The sequence below is a fragment of the Octopus bimaculoides genome, chromosome 21 (assembly GCF_046866305.1).
Source record: "Octopus bimaculoides isolate indiv1 chromosome 21, ASM4686630v1, whole genome shotgun sequence".
Classification (NCBI taxonomy): Eukaryota; Metazoa; Mollusca; class Cephalopoda; order Octopoda; family Octopodidae; genus Octopus; species Octopus bimaculoides.
The window spans coordinates 20268908-20288851 of record NC_142948.1 but is presented as its reverse complement, the minus strand read 5'-3'; the positions used below and the strand labels follow the sequence as shown (position 1 = coordinate 20288851).

Here is a 19944-nt window from a genome sequence, read left to right as displayed (position 1 = left end):
AGTTCAAAATCCCTCGCCCTAATGAATTCAATTCAGTGTGCATCAGAAATAGTCCCGCATAGAAAAGAGACCCGTACGAACTTCCTGCGGTTTAACTATTCACCTTAGAGGTATTATTAAAATATAGATATGCAGGGCAGGGAATCGTCAATTAGTAATAAAATTAATATATATATATATATATATATATATATATATATATATGTATGTATGTCTATGTGTGTATGTATTTGTACATATATGTATATATTTATGAATATGGGCATGCACGAGTTTTCTTGCATAAGATAATTAAGAAAATAATCTATGGCAAACACAATTTCTTGCAAAAACCCAGGGCTAATTCAAGGGAAATAACAATCAAAGTATTCTTATAAGCTGCCTCTTGTAATTGGTGTATTTATTTTCAAATTCCATTCAGTCCAGTGAATCTCGTGTTTTTCCTATCCAAAATGGAGACAAGTACCTACACTTCCAAGTGACATACTTGAATAATTGCAAAGACCTCTTCACATGAAAGCATTGGTAGCTTTAAGACCCCAAAAAAGGTGCTCCTCTATGCTGGGAGCTCCTCTATGCTAATGACCTTGCTCTAATTGCTGAGTCACTATCAGAACTAGAGGAAAAGTTTCAGGTGTGAAAGCAAGGATTAGAATCGTAGGGCCTTAGAGTCAACCTAGCTAAAACCAAAGTCCTAATAAGTAAGAAGGTAGACAAACCACAAACCCCTTCAGGTAGTTGGCCCTGCTCAATCTGTAGAAAAGGCGTAGGTAGAAACTCCATAAGATGTACTCAGTGTAAGCTATAGACACCTAAGAGGTGCAGCAATATCAAAGGAAGGCTAACTGGGAAGATAGTTTTTGTACGTGGCAGATGCTCATGAGCAATAAACACTGAAAATATACAGAGAACAACTTCTGCCACATTCCAGGGAGAAAAACTAGACATAGTTGATAGCTTCCATTACCTAGGTGACCAAGTCAGTAGTGGGGGAGGGTGCCTTGAAAGTGTAGCTGCTAGAATAAGAATAGCCTGGGCAAAGTTCAGAGAGCTCTTACCTCTGCTGGTGACAAAAGGCCTCTCGCTTAGAGTACAAGGCAGACTGTATGATGCATGTGTATGAACAGCCATGCTATATGGCAGTGAAACATGGGCCGTGACTGCTGAGGACATGCGTAAGCTCGCAAGGAATGAAGCCAGTATGCTCCGATGGATGTGTAATGTCAGTGTGCATACTCGACAGAGTGTAAGTACTTTGAGAGAAAAGTAGGACCTAAGAAGCATCAGTTGTGGTGTGCAAGAGAGACGATTGCGCTGGTATGGTCATTTGGCAAGAATGAATGAGGATAGCTGTGTGAAAAAGTGCCACAGCCTAGTGGTTGAGGGTACCTGTGGAAGAGGTAGACCCAAGATGACCTGGGATGAGGTGGTGAAGCATGACCTTTGAACATTAGGCCTCACCGAAGCAATGACTAATGACCGAGACCTTTGGAAATATGCTGTGCATGAGAAGACCTGGCAAGACAAGTGGCCTTTACCAGGGGTGTAGCCAGCCCACTTATGCATACCTTTCCTTCTTTGGACACTAAACTCTGCTTGTGAAAACCTGTTGAGGCAATCGAAATCGAACCAAATTTGACGACTGGCACCCATGCCAACCTTCCTTCATTGGACACTAAACTCTGTTTGTGAAGACCTGTTGGGGTAAGTGAAATCGAAAATGAACCAAATTCGATGACTGGCACCCGTGCCAGTGGATCGCTAACAGTTCCATTCGAGCGGGATCACTGCCAGAGCAGCTGTCTGGCTTCCATGCCCATGGCACATAAAAATCACCATTTGAGCGTGATCGTTACCAACGTCACCTTACTGGCACTTGTGCCGGTGGCACGTGAACAAAACATTCGAGCGAGGTCGTTGCCAGTGTCACTGGACTTATTCCTGTGCAGGTGGGATGTAAAAAAAACACCATTTGAGCGTGGCTGTTGCCAGCATCGCCAAACTGACCCTCGTGCCGGTGGCACATAGAAGCACCCACTACACTCTTTGAGTGGTTGGCGTTAGGAAGGACATCCAGCTGTAGAAACTCTGCCAGATCAGATTGGAGCCTGGTGTAGCTATCTGGTTTCACCAGTCCTCAGTCAAATCGTCCAATCCATGCTAGCATGGAAAGCGGACATTAAACGATGAGGATGATGATGATGATGATGATGATATATACACATACACACACACACTGAAAACAGTGTAGAGTTTAATATTTATTATAATTTCATTGGCTCCTTCAAATAATTTGAATAAGCCACTAATCAGTAAAACTTTGAAGTTACTGTCAATGAAATTATAACATATGTATACACACACACACACACACACACACACACACAAAGTAAGTGCTGAAAGGTTCCTGACTTTGGGCAAAAGAAAATACAGAGGATCTGGTTAATTATGATTTTATTCAACATATTCCCCTCTCAGATTCACACACTTATTGCAGCAGTCCTTCTTCAGTTTTTCTAAGCCCTGTAAAAGAACTCAGAATGTCAGGCCTCCAACCATGATACCCTTAAAGCTAGGAACTTTTCAGCACCCCCTCGTATATATGTGTGAGTGTGTGTATCACCCATATTTCCTTAAACTTGAGTTGCAGAAGTCTGAACTTAGAGAAATTGCAAAGTATAACAACTAATTTTCAGACACAGCCTGACATTTTACCCTTATGGAAATTCAAGTCAATTTTAACAATTTTAAAAACTAAAATCACATTTTGCATATTTTTTCTAACCTCACCAGAATCCCCCCACCCTATTTGTTTGTGTGTGCATCAATTCAACAGACTTTGTTGCTCAATGATCTCAGCATATTTGGTACATCTACCTGCTCCTTCTTTATCTCCTCATCACAAATTCAACTGATTTGTTACTATAATCAAGTACTCTTTTCATGTTCTCATATTGTCATGTTCATAGTAATAAGACAACTACTTTCTACTGGCACAGAATATCACTACTTTAATCACAATCTACTGTTTCTTGTTTATCACTACTACTGTAAGCATTAAATACTAAGTCATAGGGTGTATTATTACCCTTATTCAAAATGACTGGCAAAATGACCATCAAATGATAGCAAATGTAGTGCAAAAAGAAGTCATAAAGAGGTTTGATATTGAAGTTTCTCAAACATTTGATGCAGGAATAAAACCTCAGTAACACTGGAACATCTACAGTAAGAACAATATGTGACAATAAAAGTAAAATTAGGTGAAGTAATGAAGCAGCTTCTCATTTAATTGCTCAGATGTTGCTTTTTATACATCTGAAATGAAGTAATGCTTATTATGGAATGACTTTGAGAGGGTAGATTGACAATCAGATAGGATGTAATGATGGTCCATCAAGTGAAAACTAAAAGTTTGTTTGATGATTTGCAGAAAGTACAAGGTACATCTGATATAATATATTTCTTGCTAGTAATAACTAGTTTGAGAAGTTTAAGAGGTGCCTTAATTTTCCACAACATTAAAATGACTAGTGAAGCTGTCAGAGTTGATTTAGAGGTTGCAACTGATCTTGAAGGAGGCTATGTACTAAAACATGTGCATGATGTTGAAAAAAAACTAGTTGTTTTCTGGAAGTGCTAGCCTACTTTTATTTCTAGTGAAGAAAAATCAGTACCAGGCCTTAAAGCAACCAACAATTGTTTGACACTTCTAGTAGGAGGAAATGCTAGTGGTGATGTAAAACTAAAGTGTCAACACGAGTAAAATTTGAAATCAAAGGATCCTAAAGAGCTATACCAAGGTTAATCTTTCAATGATTTTGTTTTCAAATAGGAAGGGTTAAATGATTATGAGACTTTTCAAAGAATGATTTATAAATATTTTTTTCTCTTCATTACAGCTTTTCACCACCCAAAGAACTTACATGAGTTTTCTGATTATATTAGAGTGGAATACTTCTCTCAGAATGCACACACATGTACAATGTGAAAAATATATCAAAGAATGTTTGAAACTTTACTTTTATGGACAATGGACTTTGTTGGTCACTTATGTTAGCACTTGTGAGGGCAATGGGTCCATCAACAGTCCGAGCCAAACCTCGTACGAATGAGTGATCTGGAATACGTATACCAACATAATTTGTATCAGGATTCAAATACTGGTTCAGTTGTTGGGACCGCTGAAACACTAAGGTGACAGGTCCAGGAAGTAAATCATGTAAAAGTGAAGTGGGGACAGTCACATTGCACCATCTGAAACAAAACAAAATAATAATGATAATAATTGTTTCTAATTTAGGCACAAAGCCCACAAATTTGAGAGAAAGGGGTTAGTCAATATCATTGACCCCAATACTAGATTAGTACTTTACTTTATCAAACCTTGGGGAATGAAAAGTAAAATTGATATTGATGGAATTGAACTCAAAGTGTTGGTGCATAAAAACACCAGACATTTTTCCAACACTCCTATGATTTTGCTGGCTTGTCTTAATAATGGTTTCTGATTTAGGTGTAAGACCAAGATTTTAAGGGGAGGGGGTTAGTTGATTCTATCAACCCCAATACTTGACTAAAAGGATGAAAGACAAAGCTGACCCCATCAGGAATTGAACTCAGAATGTAAAAAGCCAGAACAAATGCTGCAAGACATTTTTTCTGATACTCTGATGATTCTGCTAGTTTACTGTTTTTGAATAATAATAAAATTTATTTATGCATGACACAGTATAAATTAGTGGAACTGAAATAAAAATTAAAACATCATAAAGCCTTACTGTGGGTTAAATAAGAATGTATATACAAGCCAATCCAGGAGAAAAATGAGAAATCAAAAAATTTTACAGAATCAAGATTGAATGTGCCTTTTGCACCAATGAGAATCCTGATGATAATTTCTTAATAATAACAAATTCTTCTTATGTAGATGGAAGGCCACAAAACTATAACAGGATGAAAAAAAAAGTATAGTGGATCAAAGTGACACCCAGAACTTGCCCAGTAATTTTTTGTCAAATCCTGAGGGGAAGAAATTCAGACAACCTCCTCTTGGGAGGAGACTGAAACTAAATACAAGATATTTTGTCTGACACTCTACTAATTCTGCTGATCAAAGTCTTCATGAAAATAATAATAATCTTTGGCACATTTTATTAAAGCAAAAGGGATGAGAGAGGCAAAATCACATAAGGGTAAAAGAGGAAAAGTTATAGAAGGGTAAGAGACAAAGTTGTATGATAAAAGAAGCAATCACAGAAGAGTTACAGACAAACTCTAAGAAGGGTGACAAGAAAAGGTTTTTGTTTTGTAGTAGAAAGCAGAGGGTTACATTTTAGAAGGGTCTTTCAAAACTGGTGAGATTGATACTGTTTATGTTCAGCTTGAGCATCTGTCAGAAATACTTTGGAACTGAAGGAATTCCAAATGGTTGCTGTTTTGGGGACATAAAAACCAAATATTACTGAAACAAGAACAACAGAATAGATAAATTCATCATGAACCCAATGGCGTACACAATCACCATCTTCAATGACAAACCAAATGATGAACAAATGAACAAGCTTTTATGTGGCTGACTGATCTGCTAGAAACACCAGTAAAATATTCCTCAAATAACAACCATTTCCAAAGATGCATTCAATAATGTGATCCAAGATAGAGTATGACTAAATAAAAGACAAGATGCTCAGGGATGGGATGCTTCTCTTCATAGATAACAAATAATAAAAACAACAAATCAAATGACTGATAAAAAGAATTCTTACTTGGAAATATCCTTGACATCAGCAATGCTAATGGCAATAGGTTTCAATGGATTGCGCTTCTTTATCTTGTATATACTGTCAACGGCATCATTATTTTGGGCAAGACAAGCAATACCATAGATAGTGTCGGTGGGAACAGCAATCACACCTCCAGACAGCAATTTCTTGGCAGCAATAGTTATTTGAGGCTTCAGGTCTAGAAATATAAGAAAAAGACTTTGCAACTAAAGGGTTCAAAACGTTTTGAAAAATAAATTATAAGCCAGTGAGGATGCCTCTACACAGTGGTTCAACCTATTGGAAATTGCAATCGAATTACCTTTAAATCACACCCTACCAAACCTCAAGCCCACAAATGTGCTATATTTTCACTCTGCTTTTTATATTGCTGCTACAGCTGGCTGTTTTCATGATACTTTCACACAGGCCCACCCAACTCACTTATCTCTTCTTATTCATAGTGTCAGCCAGACTCTGGAATAGCACAAACCATTTCTCCAGTCCTTCTTCAGTTAAATATCATTCTTGTCTGCAGCTGTGAACTTGCGTTTATATATGAAGAACAAATACACCCTCTTGGAGGCCATGAGCACAACACCTTCCTAACCATTATTTAAAAAAATCAAGGATACATCAAGGAAAATTAACCTCAGCAGGATTTGAACTTAGAACATAAAGAGCAAGAAATGCTGCTAGGTCGCACATTTTCAAATATATTTTATCACAGGTCTGTTGAATCAGAGTGGAATGTATGTACTACATTATACAATATGTATATGTCAATAAGATAGTGCAGCTTGATATAACTGTGATTTGGCTGCTATTTCTAGCAGGTTGAGCGACCACATAGTGCTTCCCTTTGATCCTAATTATCCACACACGGCCTCACTTAATTAAGGAAGGGATAAAAATTTAAATTACCATTTTTTTGTTGATACTTATATCCTACCAATGGAGCATGCATGTGGTCTACTGATATTATCATTAAGTGGGGAGGAGTAAAAAAAAAAAAAAAAAAATCAAATTTTCCAACCCATTTTTTTCATAAAAAGATGTTCCCCACCATTTCGAAGGCTGTGGTGAAAAACAATTGGAAAAATCCCCATCAAAACGAATAAATTCCAACTTATGTTGTCTTCTTGATCTGAAACTCCTCTCCCCACCCCCTTGGAAAAAATTTTTCCCCACAAATTTCTTTATAATTCATTTGAAAGGTATTTGTATAAACTTTCATTAAAAGATATCCATTTTCCTGAAAGTTATGAGGTAAAATAATGGATTGTGTGAATTTTCTGAATGTTGTCTCCCCACCCCTTTGGAAAATATTTTCCTCGTAATTTTTTTATATAATCGTAATCTATGCCATTTGAAAGGTATTTCCAAAAAAATTCATGAATATATATCCATTTTCCTGAAAGTTATGAGGGAAAAATTGAATCGTGTGAATTTTCTGAAAGCTCCCCTATTCATTTGCACAAATGTTTTTCATATTCGTTTTCTACACATTTTTTTATAACTATTAGTCTAGGTTTTTTGGGTTTTTTTTGGTTTTGGTGACCGGGTGTTAAACTATCAATATATATTAACCAAAACTTTTTACACAAATTAACAATGTTTGTGACAGCTCTGAGACCAAATATGAGTGACTGCCAAAAAAATTTCAAACAAAAAGGTGTGATTTAAGGGAGATTTAGCTGTTGTTTCTAGCATATCCCATGACTACCTAGTACCTTTCTCACAATTGCATATAGACCTAGAATAAAAAACAAAAAAAATGTGGAAACTAATTCCTGGTTTTATGCATTAAAAACAAATTGTTACATGTAACAAAATAGGCTTTACATAATTGACAAAAAAAGTTTTCTTTCCAAGAACCTGAAAAAACAGGCAACTGATATACCACAGTTACTTTTAATTTGTGTAATTTGAAGATGATTATCACCACAGTTTCAAAGATATGACATCACAAATACAGCCAATTAGGTAAGATTTCAACCAATTCGCTGACCATTCAAATTGTCATCTATATATATATAAAGATGAGAATGTGTCTGTCTTTGTGAATCCCTAAAACTCCCTAGCAACTAAACCCCATTCACCTGGTCTGTTTGGATGATGTGGCTGTGATTGTTTTCGGTTAGGCATAATCTATAACAGCCTTTCTCAACCTGATCATTTCATGTCCCGTTTCGATTGGGGCCTCCGGCTGTATGAAGATTTCCCCCACTCCTGTCAGAAAATGGCTTCAGGAGTTGTGAAGAAAGAATTTGTACGTTGTCTGTTTGTGAGAGCTATTCTATTGGACGTCTGTCTAATCATTAAAAGATTTATTTAATTATGAACATAGAAAGAAATTATACATTAATTGCAATTTTTGTAAGCAGTTTTATCCGTAAAAATTTTATTTGCAGAGAGCAGAAATTGAAAGATATATGAAATGGATGTGTGTGTGTGTGTGTGTGTGTGTGTGTGTGTGTGTGTATGTGAGAGAGAAAGAGGGTAAGAAAGAGAGATAGAGTGAGTGAGTGAGTGAAGTTTTGTGTCATTGACTTATGTTGGCTGACACAGCAAGTACGAAGCTTCTGAGGCGGCAGATGACTGGGGTGATTTGGAAGATGTGAAGAAATGCCGTTTTTTCAGTGAAGCGCTTCTTTGAAGGCAACGTTTCTCGTTTTCCCTTCTGATGCACAAATATATAGACTTTGAGGCCTGCCAACACGGGAGCATCCAACGTAAAGTTGACCGTGGGAGAACACTTGCTCTGTAAGATTTAAACCAACCATCTGCAATGATTGACCCTGTGCCTTATTTATTGTCAGATCGTATCGGAGGGAGTGAGGGACCAGCGGCCGGTCCATTCAAGATGGTTGCCTGTAGAACTCAGGAGTATAATTTTTTAATTATCATGTGCGTGCCGTTACACATTATTGGAGCATCCAAATTCCACAGCAGCATGATAGGCAAGCCAACCTTAAGATGAAGTTCGTGAGGCAGAAGTCCTCCGGGCGTTTGAGAATCAAGGAATTCTGTTGTGAAAAAGGTTGTATCATCCGGGTTTTCATGCGTGTCAATGGACTTGAAGGAGAGTTTTTCTCCAGGAAGCAGATCAAGAAGTTTATTATTGATAGCGTCGACTGTTTTATTGTGAGGCACCAAAATTGCTCTTCCTTGTAGTCAAATTATGTCAAGGCCTTGACATATTTCCTGTGTCCTTATATTTGTGAAGGGGAGACAAGCTTCCCCACCCAGCTTTAGTCTGCATTCAGGGACATGTTTCTGAGTCATTGCTTGTCATCAGCCTGAAGTAGCCGACCAGCTGGTTGAAAAAGCCTGTCTAGCCTTCACAATAATTAGATCATTTCTAATTTTGTAACCAGTGAATGTGTTTTCACTGAAAATATATATATTTGTGAAGGCTAGACAGGCTTTTTCAACCAGCTGGTCGGCTATTTCAGCTTGTTCTTCTGTGCTACTACCACATTTAGTGAGTAATTCTGTTTGTTGTTATTGTTATTTTTTAATGTTGATGATTGTTGTTACTCTTATTGGATTTTGAACCTTTGAACGTCAATTTACGTTATTTTTCGCCTTGCGGGGCGGAAAATAAAAATTAAAAAAATAAAATGTTCTTTTTCTTGCTCTCCTTATAAAGAGATAGAAAATTGTGAACTGTTTTTCTGCGGAAAATTAATTTTTGAACTGTGTTCCTGTCAAAGGAAAAATTAATTTTTTTTCACAAAAACTTTTGTGCATAAACAATGGAGGATGACATGACGTTACGCCTCGATTTTTTGCTCTGTAACGAGGACTTCCCGATTCTGCAGGAAGAAAATGTCCAGTTAGACAAAGTTTTTCAAGGAAACCAACAAGTCAACAAGGAAGAGAAAAAGGCTAATAGTTTTTCTGCTGCTGTAGGCGGACAATTTCAAGACATTGAAATTTCACAAGACAGGTTATTTAAGTACAGAAACTTAATTAAAAGAACAGATAACAAAACCAGACTAATTCCTTCAAAGGAAGTTATGCAAGATTAAGCAGCAAAAACAGTGATATACAAAGTATATAACTGAAAGGAAAAAAAAAATCATGATGATGAAAACGGCCCTGTGTGGGAGAAAATAAAATATGTTGGGAGAGGCCCATGAAACGCGACAATAGAGGCACAATTCAAAAATGCCGAAGTAGCAAAAGAGATATCGACACGAACATTAAAGTCTGACAAAATTATGTTACTACCCACGTACCTTGGCCGGAGAACAGCTAAGATTATAATAGAGGAAATTCCGGCCGGGTATGATGTGTACTGGATGGTAGCAGCACTGATGCAGAAGAACAAATCAACATCTTCTCAATGAAAAAAAGAGAAGCACTTAACTGGAAGGGGCAGACTTTGGAACTCTTGGTCCAAGCTTCGAACGAGACCCTTGAAGCCAGACCAGACAGGATTTTCATAGGGGGGGGGGGACTCAGTGCAAGAATGTCGGTGGAGGGACGGCGGCCCAGATGTTTCAAATGTGGTGAAAAACGCCACGTCTGCTCCGAATGTGAAAAAGTGAAAAGAATGACACAAAAGAAAGTAGAGATCCCTCCCCAACAGGAGAAAAACATACCGGAAAAGGCTCAACACAAAAAAAAAGACACAGTCATAACCATGGAAAACCAAGAGAAAAATAAAATGCCGGAAAATACAACAGAAAAAGAAAAAATGGAGTTTAAGGTGGTAACTAACAAAAGGAAAAAAACCCTTGGCCCAGACTCCCCTCCTCCTTCAAGAAAAAGAAAAGACAAATTGCAAAACACACAAAAAAAAAATACCCCCATCCACTTCCAAATCAAAACCTGCCCCTAAACCTCCACAAAAATACAACAAAAGAATTGTCTCGTACAATTCTAAAAATGAACTGTTGCATGAAATCATCACAAAGAAAAATTATACGGTGTTAGGACCTATCGAAGGAAAACCGCCACACATACATTTGGCAAGAATTAGTGCTGAACATTACGAACAGTTTAAACAACGCTATGTAGACGATATTTATGATGTGAGTCAGTACATAGTTAAAGAAAAAATAGTGTTAACACCAATGGCTACACCGGACAAAGACGAAACAGGAGGAGAGGACGATGAAAGTTGTGAAGCCCCTCTGCAAGATTAAAAGGTAAATGTAACCTCTTTTTATCATGAAAATTAAGTTAGGGTGTGTAAATGTATGTAGCCTGGGGTCGAAATGGAAGAAGATATGCCTCCTAGATGACCTCAGGTCGCGAAAAATAGATATATGTGTTGTGACCGAGTCCAAGCTGAACGGCCCACAGTCGTTCTCGCCTCTTCTGAACGATTATGAGAAATTTATTTCTTCAAGTCAAGGAAGGAGTGGGGGTGTCGTGATACAGTTCAGAAAAAGCTTGGACGTACAGGTAAGTACAGTCTTTCTAGACCCAGAAGGTAAGCTGGTTGTTCTAGATGTGACACACATGAGTAAGCAGTCTTTCAGGTTGGTAGCAGTCTATGCTCCACAAGAGGATAGACAAACAGTTTTCTTTCGAGACCAGGAAAATTTTCTAGTGACGTCGAAAACTTTAGTTTTAACAGGAGACTTTAACACTATTCTCAACGTGCGAGTGGATGGTGGTGGCTCGACTAACAGAAGAGAAAGCCCTGGCCTAAAAAGGCTACTAGCAAGCTATAAACTAGTAGACTGCTACAGACTGGATGAACCGCTCGTTCCACAGTGGACGTGGTCTAATAACGACGGTTCACAAAGGTCTTACTTAGATAGGGTTATCATAAAAGATAGTGATAGAGATATAGTTAGTTGTCCACAATTTCACTGGACCTCTTACATGGATCATAAATTTGTGACATGTAAGATACAGCTAGCTAAGTGTCATAGACAGGGGCCCGGGTACTGGAAGATGAACAAGTCTATTTTGACTAGTAAAGTCTTCCGTACTCGGGTTAAGGAGTTAGTTCAGAGGGCATTATGCAGAGCCATTGTGAACAACAGATGGTGGTGCGCCCTCAAAAGAGCCATTCGTTATATTTAGCAAAGAGCTAAGTGTAGAGGGATCTAGATTAGAAGGGCAATTAACTAAGGAGTTAGAGGAGGCCACAGCACCAGGCTCTGCATCCAGAGTGTTGGTGGTGAGAACGGTATTATTCCGTCACCTCCAAGCCAAACACGAAGGTTATAGAGTCAGGGCTAAGTTATGCGCAGTAGACAGAGAAGGTATTAATGGTGCCGGATGGGCCCGTCGTGTGGAGAGTTGGAGAGGCAGAGAAGCTTCTGTACAGTCTTTAATTGACAAACAGGGGCAATTGATCGAAGGACAGGAGGAGATGCAGAAGGCCTTTCATCAGCATTTCACACAGTTGTTTGGGACAAACGAGGCATTGGACCATGGAGAGCCCTTAAGGGATTTCCTGGCTGACGGACTGCGACTCTCGGGAGGTGAGGCAAGGTGCTGTGAAGGGCCGATCACAGCTGCAGAGGTTGAAGAGGTACTGGCAGAGTGTGCTGGGGACAGGTCGCCAGGACTGGATGGTCTGCTCTATGAGTTTTATAGCAGTATGCCAGACTTGCTCGGACACTTGCTGGCTTGCGTTTACACGAACTGGCAACAGAATGGGAGAATTCCCAGCTCTGTGAGTTGGGGAGTGGTAACACTGGTCAGAAAAGACCCGAGCAAGGGGGACCATATTAGTAATTTCAGGCCCATAACTCTACTAAATGTAGAGTTAAAGATTTTGGCCAAGGTGCTAGCAAAAAGGTTGACAGTTGTCGCGAAGAGGCTTGTCGGGAAGGCGTAAACATGTGCCATCCCTGGCAGGTCGATCCAGGACAATCTTCATCTCTTACACTACACCTTAGACAGGGTGGGTAAAGTTTCCGGTAAAGGTGGGGCACTGGTCCATTTAGACCAAAGTAAGGCCTCCGATAGAGCAGACCATCAGTATCTGGCAGTAGTCCTTGAGGTGGCTGGGCTAGGCCCGGATTTCTACGGTTGGATCAAGGCCATTTATGGTGGCACCAAATCCACGGTTCAGTTGAACGGTTACCTGTTGGAGCTGTTCGAGATCAGGCGTTCAGTCCGTCAAGGGTGCCCCCTGTCTCCACTTCTGTATGTACTGTCTCTTGAGCCATTGCTGCGGAAGTTGGGAAGCACCACTAATGAAATCGGATGTGGTAAAGGTGTCTCGGTGTATGCAGATGACATCACCATCACCGTATCCAAGATGACTCAGCTACCTCGCGTAGTAGAGGCAATCAGAAGATACGAGACGGTGGCAGGGGCAAAAGTTAACAAGGACAAGTCTGTCAGTTTGCAGCTCGGCACCTGGAGCAGCAAGCTGATAATGTCCAGTATTGTAGGACACTGGATGGATGGTCCTGTTAAGTTGCTCGGACTCCCAGACGGAGAAGAATTGGAGTGAGGTGACGGACAGGGTAGAAGCGCTAACCTGGACCTGGTCCAGAAGGGCGCTGTCTTTGAAAGGAAGGGCGGAGGTGATGCAGACGTTTATTGCGTCCATTATCACCTACCGCCTGACCGTTGTCCCTTGCCCCGATTCGTGGCTAAACAAGCTGATTTGAATTCTCTTTCGCTTTTTGTGGAGGGAAAAGCTGCTTGTGAGGCACTCTGTGTGCTGCCAAGAACCGTTAAAGGGTGGCCTACAGATACCGTGGTTGTTGATGGGCAAACATGCACTGAGACTAAGGCATCTCTGGTCTTACCTGGATGGGGGTCAGATGTGGAATTAGCTCGCTGAGGAATTCTTTCCACGACCAGCTTCTCTGGAGGAATTTAAACCCGGTTTGATTAAAAGACAAAAAACGACTGAATGGCAAAAGGAATGCCAGCAGGCACTTGCGCTAATCCACAGGACGGGTAAGGACGGCAGCGGGAATACCACCTCTGCATTTTACAAAGGGTTGGTAGAGTTTAAAAGTTACGATGTTCTAGGAGAGATACTGGGGCTCGATGAGAACCAGCTATCCAACCTGTTTCAGAACACTTTCAGGGAAGGGTATTTGGATAATTAGCAAATATCCCTGACTTGGCAGTGTTTCAGGAATGCATTACCTGTCCACAAGAAATTGTCCAGGCACGGGATTTCAGTGCCACCTGAATGTCGAAGATGCGGGCAGGAGAAGGAAACTGTCCTGTACGCTCTTGTTCAGTGATACCTGAAATAATAAATTATTTCAGGTATCACCTGAAAAGCAAGATAGGGCTGGAGAGAAGGCACCTGTCTAGAAGAGTATATGAGGAAAGATGGAAGGAAGTGGGAAAGAAGTTGGGAGTGAGTGTCCCTACTTAATCTTTCCAGATAAAAAGAAAAAGGTGTAGCCGGTGTACTGATAATAAGGAAAAACTTAATGGAAATTTCCAAGTTATATAAAATTTAGATATATTTTCAACTCAATGTATTTTCTTAAAAATTTTTTTTTTAAATTAACTCGCTAAATGACTCTTTTTAAATGTTTGTAGTGTCCTGTATTGTCCCCTCTATGTAAGATATCATTATCATAATAAAGAGAATTGGTCGGCTACTTCAGGCTGATGACAAGCAATGACTCAGAAACATGTCCCTGAATGCAGACTAAAGCTGGGTGGGGAAGCTTGTCTCCCCTTCACAAATATAAGGAGACAGGAAATGTGTCAAGGCCAACAGGAAGCGGTCCAGCTTCCTAGGGCTAAATAGCAGCAGTATGATTCCTTTAATAGGTCTGTCACATTAAGTTGACAGTAAACAACTGCTTTAAAGTGAAATTATTATCTCACATATATACATATATACAATATATACATATTATGTACATCTGCACATATGTATTTTATATAAATGTATATATATAGATGTATATGTATATATGTATGTGTAGATGTGCATGTAATATGTACACATATATACATGCATACATAAATTTATACATATATATATATATACATATACATACATACACACACACACACATGCAGGTGCAGGTGTGGCAACTTGGTATGTGTCTTCTGCTATAGCCTCAGATCAACCAAAGCCTTGTGAGTGGATTTCATAGACAGAAACTGAAAGAAATCAATCATATATATATATAATATATATATATATATGTAAGCTTATGTATGTCTTTGTCTCTGTGTCTCTCCCTCATTACTGCTTGACAACTGCTGTTGGTTTATTTACATCCCATAACTTACTGGTTTGACAAAAAGAAACTGATAGAATAAGTACCAGGCTTTTCAAAATATAAAAAAAGCACTAAGCAGTGTCTCATATTTTTGTTTGCCCACTCAATTGTATCTATCAATCTATCTTTTTGTGTATATATGTATATATATATATATATATAATACACACACACACACATATATACATGTATGTATATGTGCATATTCATATCTATTATATAAAAGTCAATGTCTTTATGTGTGTTCGTGTGTTACTTTTACATTCGAAAACTACTGCACTGATCCTAATGAAATTTGGAACACAAAATCCAAGCCAAGGGAGAAGAGTAATGCTGTATCATCATCATCATAGTTTAACGTCCACTTTCCATACTGGCATGGGTTGGATGGTTTGACTGAGGACTGGCAAGCCAGATGGCTGCACCAGGCTCCAATCTGATCTGGCAGAGTTTCTACAGCTGGATGCCCTTCCTAACACCAACCACTCTGAGAGTGTAGTGGGTGCTTTTACGTGCCATCAGCACGAAGGTCAGTCAGGCGGTACTGGCAATGGCCATGCTCAAATGGTGTTTTTTATGTGCCACCTGCATAGGAGCAAGTCCAGCAGGACCAAAATTACTGAATGGATCCTTATGATATCTGGAACTTACATCCAATACATCAGGGCAGGTATAATGCAGTATGTTTGGTTTGAATTTGAGATGGCTTAAAGAGGTAGAACCTCCCCCCCCCCATGAAAATTCATAAATTTTCGATGTTGATGAAATTTCAACCATGGGTAATTGACACACATCAAGAAGTATTCCCAAAGTTTCTGCTTCTCATGACGATTCTAAGACCCTCTAATGGGGGCCTTAACTCCCAAATTTTAGTCATTTTTTTTATGATCCAAAACTAGGTCAAAAGTATTGAATGGATCTTTATGAAATCTAGAAATTATATTCTATGCATAAGGGCAGATGTAATGCCGTATATCTTTGAACCTGGGCATAAAGATGAGTAGTATGGGATAAATGTTTCATGATTAGAATTTTTGTTAGGGTGTGTAAAGAGGGAAAGAACCCTCATTAAAATTCTTCATCTGCAATTTTGATGAAATTCGAATCATAGGTATTCCAGTTCATTAGAGAAAATATAAAAGTCTAACTCTTCAATTCCATGTGACACAAGCAATGCTGGGTGTCTCTGCTAGTATTTCCTAAAATATTCATCCAAATTTCACAAATGAGGTAACAAAATCATATGTGGTTAAATTTTACAATATTACCTGAAAATAAAAACAAATAAATAGTGCAACGGGTATAAAAAAAAATGTGTATGAAACGAATATGAAAACAAAAATGCATGCAAAGCAACAAAGGGGGGGACTTTTGGGAAATTCACAAGATCTGAGTTTTTCACTCATAACTTTAAAGAAAATGTTTTTTTTTTTTTTTATTAAATGAAATTTTATATAAATGCCTTTCAAATGGTATAGATGATCATTATAAGAAATTTGTGGGGAAAATCTTTTCTGAGGGGGTGGAGAGAGGACTTTTGGAAAATTCACAAGGTCAGATTTTTTCCCCCATAACTTTGAGGAAAATGGATATCTTTTCATGAAATTTTATATAAATACCTTTCAAATGGCATACATTATGGTTATAAAGAAATTTGGCGGGAAAATCTTTTCTGATGGGGTGGGGAAAGGACTTTCAAAGAAAAAGAAATTCATACATTATTTTTTGCTTGAGTGTAATGGAAAAAAGTTTGAGAGAACTTAGAATCATTTTATATTTTTTATTTGAGTAATAGAAAAGGTTTTTAAAAAGATCCCATGTATCATGGTGAGAGAAACAAATTCATAAATATGGTGTTGAATACAGTTTCACTAAAGAAAAAAGTTAAGGGCAATTTAGCTGTCGTTCTTAGCATATTTCACGACCATCTGATACCTTCCTTATTTGTTTAATATTTTCAGTTAATTATTTTAAATTCTCTCAGTCACCAACAAGCAAGTTAATGGGTGTAGGAAGATCAGTACTGAATGTTTTAAAGTATAAGCCTAGTTTAGGGTAAGAAGAATGTTTTACAGTATAAAAAATGCACCAATGTACCTTTAAGGAGTTATTGGTAAACAACACCAAGAACTGGTATACATTCTTCCATGTCATCAGCTCCAAAAGAAACTTATGAAATCACTGGGCTGGCAGTGAGATGGCCCATATGGAAAATAAGCAAGTGACATATTGTTTCAAGTAGCTAGGTCTCATTCTGGGTCAAATACACTTTTTTAGGCTTCCCCATAAATGCTCAGTATACTGAGTGTGAATAGAAAGGTATGCCATTTGAAAGGTACTTAAATAAAATTTCATTAAAAGATATTTATTTTCCTCAAAGTGACGAGGAAAAAAAATCAGATCTTGTGAATTTTCCAAAAGTCCTCTCCCAACCCTCTCGGAAAAGATCTTCCCTACAAATTTCTTTATAACCATAACGAATGCCATTTGAAAGGTATTTGCAAAGAATTTCATTTAAAAAACCCATTTTCCTAAAAGTTATGAGGGAAAAACTCGGATCTTGTGAATTTTCCGAAAGTCCTCTCCCTACCCACTGCCCGTTGCTTTGTATGCATTCTTGTTTTCATATTCATTTCATACACATTTTTTTTATACCCGTTGCACTATTTTTTTGTTTTGTTTTTGTTTCCCGGTAATATTGTAAACATTAACCCAAAATGTTTCTTTTTGGGCGCTCTCCAAGTAAAAGTAGAGTAGAAATTTTGTCAATCAAATAATTTTATTTATACTTAAATCTTAATAATACTAAAATTCTAGAGATGTTTGTGTGTACCCAAAATATCTCAAAAATAGTATATTTTATCTTAATTGTTCTTGCATATTTATTTTCATACTTACCTTCGGCAGTGCAGTACAAATTTTTGTGATATTTGGACCTCTACTTATTAAACACAATTTTGTCTGTTATTTCATGACGAAAAAATAACATGGCTTCCGTGACGTCAACACAAATAATGAATGTCATGGTGTGTCAATCAACACAAACACGTGTTCACTATCTGTGACATATACTCACAGTCTTCGCTCTCTCTAAGAAAAAAATGTCGACTTTTTAATATACATTTGGAAATATTTTTAACTGAATGTGATTTCAAAAATGTAAGTTGTTTGTATAGTAAGTATTTATATTTTAGCTTTCTTTAAACAGACAATATTTTAATGTTGTTTTTTTATTATTTTCAAGTGAATGGCAATCTTTCACTTTGACTCTTAGAACTGTCATCTGGAATTTGTAAATTTTCATACAAATTTTTTTTTATTTATCTATTTTTGTTTTAAAGTGAAAGAGAGGAAAAAGTGAAATGGACATGTGTGTGAGAGAGAGAAAGAGAGGGAGAGAAAGAGAGGGATAGAAAGAGAAAAAGAGAAAGAGAGAGAGTGAGTAAAGGGGTGTGTTGTCATGTATACATACATCAATACATATGCATACATTTCAAGTAAATAAATAAAAATTTCTTATGGAAATTAACAAACAAAACCAGCTGATCCAGATGACAGTTCTAAAAGTCATTCTTTAGAGTGCATTCAACATATCTCAGGTCCAAAGATTTGGCAGCTATTTCTAGCACACCCTGCTCCCATGTAACAGCTATTTGCTATAAAGGACCCAAAATACCTGTTACGTGGTAGCAGGGCATGCAAGAAATAGCAGCCAAATCTTTGCTTTTCTGGGGAAAGGAGCCGTTTACATGTGATTTCGATGTCACATTCGTTGACAGCATGTGAAATAACCAGGAAAAGAAAAAAAAAAGCCACAGAACAAAACTCCGTTGCTGGGAAACTCAGACTTCCCAGGTGACCCAACAGGTCATGGGTAGTCTAGTATAGACATAAGAATGAGAAGAAAAAACAAAAAACAATTCACCACTTTAGGTTGAAAAGTTTGTGTGCTGGGAAACCTCTCTAATTGCCTTGGGTAATGGAGAGGTTGATGCGCTAGAACAACCAAGTGCTCACACAAGTTTCACCAGTTACCTCTGCTAAGCAAGCAGTCAGTGAATACAGAAATCTTGAGGTCAGTGGTCCAACTTCCCCAAACATCTCCAATGCCACAGGATGGAAAATGTAGTTGACCGACAGATCATGGTACTTCAGAATTTTGCTCTGCTTGGCCGCAGAAGCTGTGAATCTTACCCTGGTTGCAGCATCCAGGATGTGAGAAGAAGTAAAGGAGTCGCTGTGATGTCCCAGACAAGGTGTCTGCCTCTCAACCAGAGGCAGAGGGTGAGACATCAGGTCTTTTCCCATTACATCTGGACAACTCAGGTGGTTCCAAGATAGAGAGGATGTTTGCCCAGGTTGCAAAATTCTTTTTTCCACGAGAGTTCCAGACCCCAGTAATGAACTCATTTGCATACGGCTAATCAGAACTCACCCTGACCTTATTGTCAAGTGAACAAAAGTTGGCATTGAAAATGGTGACCTCCAATTGCCATGTGAATCTTGTATTGAACAACACAAAAGATGAACCTCATTGTGCTGCATGGAGTCGAACGATCAGAAAAATGAAAATGACAGTGCTGACTGCAAGGATATGGAGATTTCAGACTGTGAACACAATGATGTGACAAATCCATGGCTAGAAAGTTTACACTTGCAACACTCTCTTCAAAACCAATTTGATACATGGCAAAATTTTGATACATGCAGTTGCACATCAAAGTCAAGTGCTGAGGATGGAAGTGACCCAATAATCAATGGGCTAAACAAAGCTTTTCTTGCTTTACAACAAAGCTATGTTCAAGACAAAGAATTTCTTGGGGGAACCAGTGAAAAATTCACCAAGAAACTTCTGGAACTAGCTTCTGGAACAGATGCTGCATTAGCTTCCATGCTTCACTGCTTTGGTCGGTACTCTGGTGTAAAGAAACAAAAATTTCTAGTAATAGTGCTGTAGTGAAACCACCTCTCTCACGGTTATTTAT

At 38.3% G+C, this 19944-nt stretch overlaps 1 protein-coding gene across 1 annotated transcript in view; it reads right to left on the bottom strand.

The window, feature by feature from the left end:
- LOC106874080 (threonylcarbamoyl-AMP synthase) overlaps window positions 1-19944 on the bottom strand; it is a 50340-nt gene that overhangs the window by 16595 nt on the left and 13801 nt on the right. Inside the window, exons 2-3 of the mRNA XM_089338901.1 lie at window positions 5769-5964; window positions 4023-4257 (exon numbers count right to left, since the gene is read on the bottom strand). Of these exons, the coding sequence (XP_089195027.1) occupies window positions 4023-4257; window positions 5769-5964 (431 nt within the window). The remainder of the gene's footprint in view (window positions 1-4022; window positions 4258-5768; window positions 5965-19944) is intronic.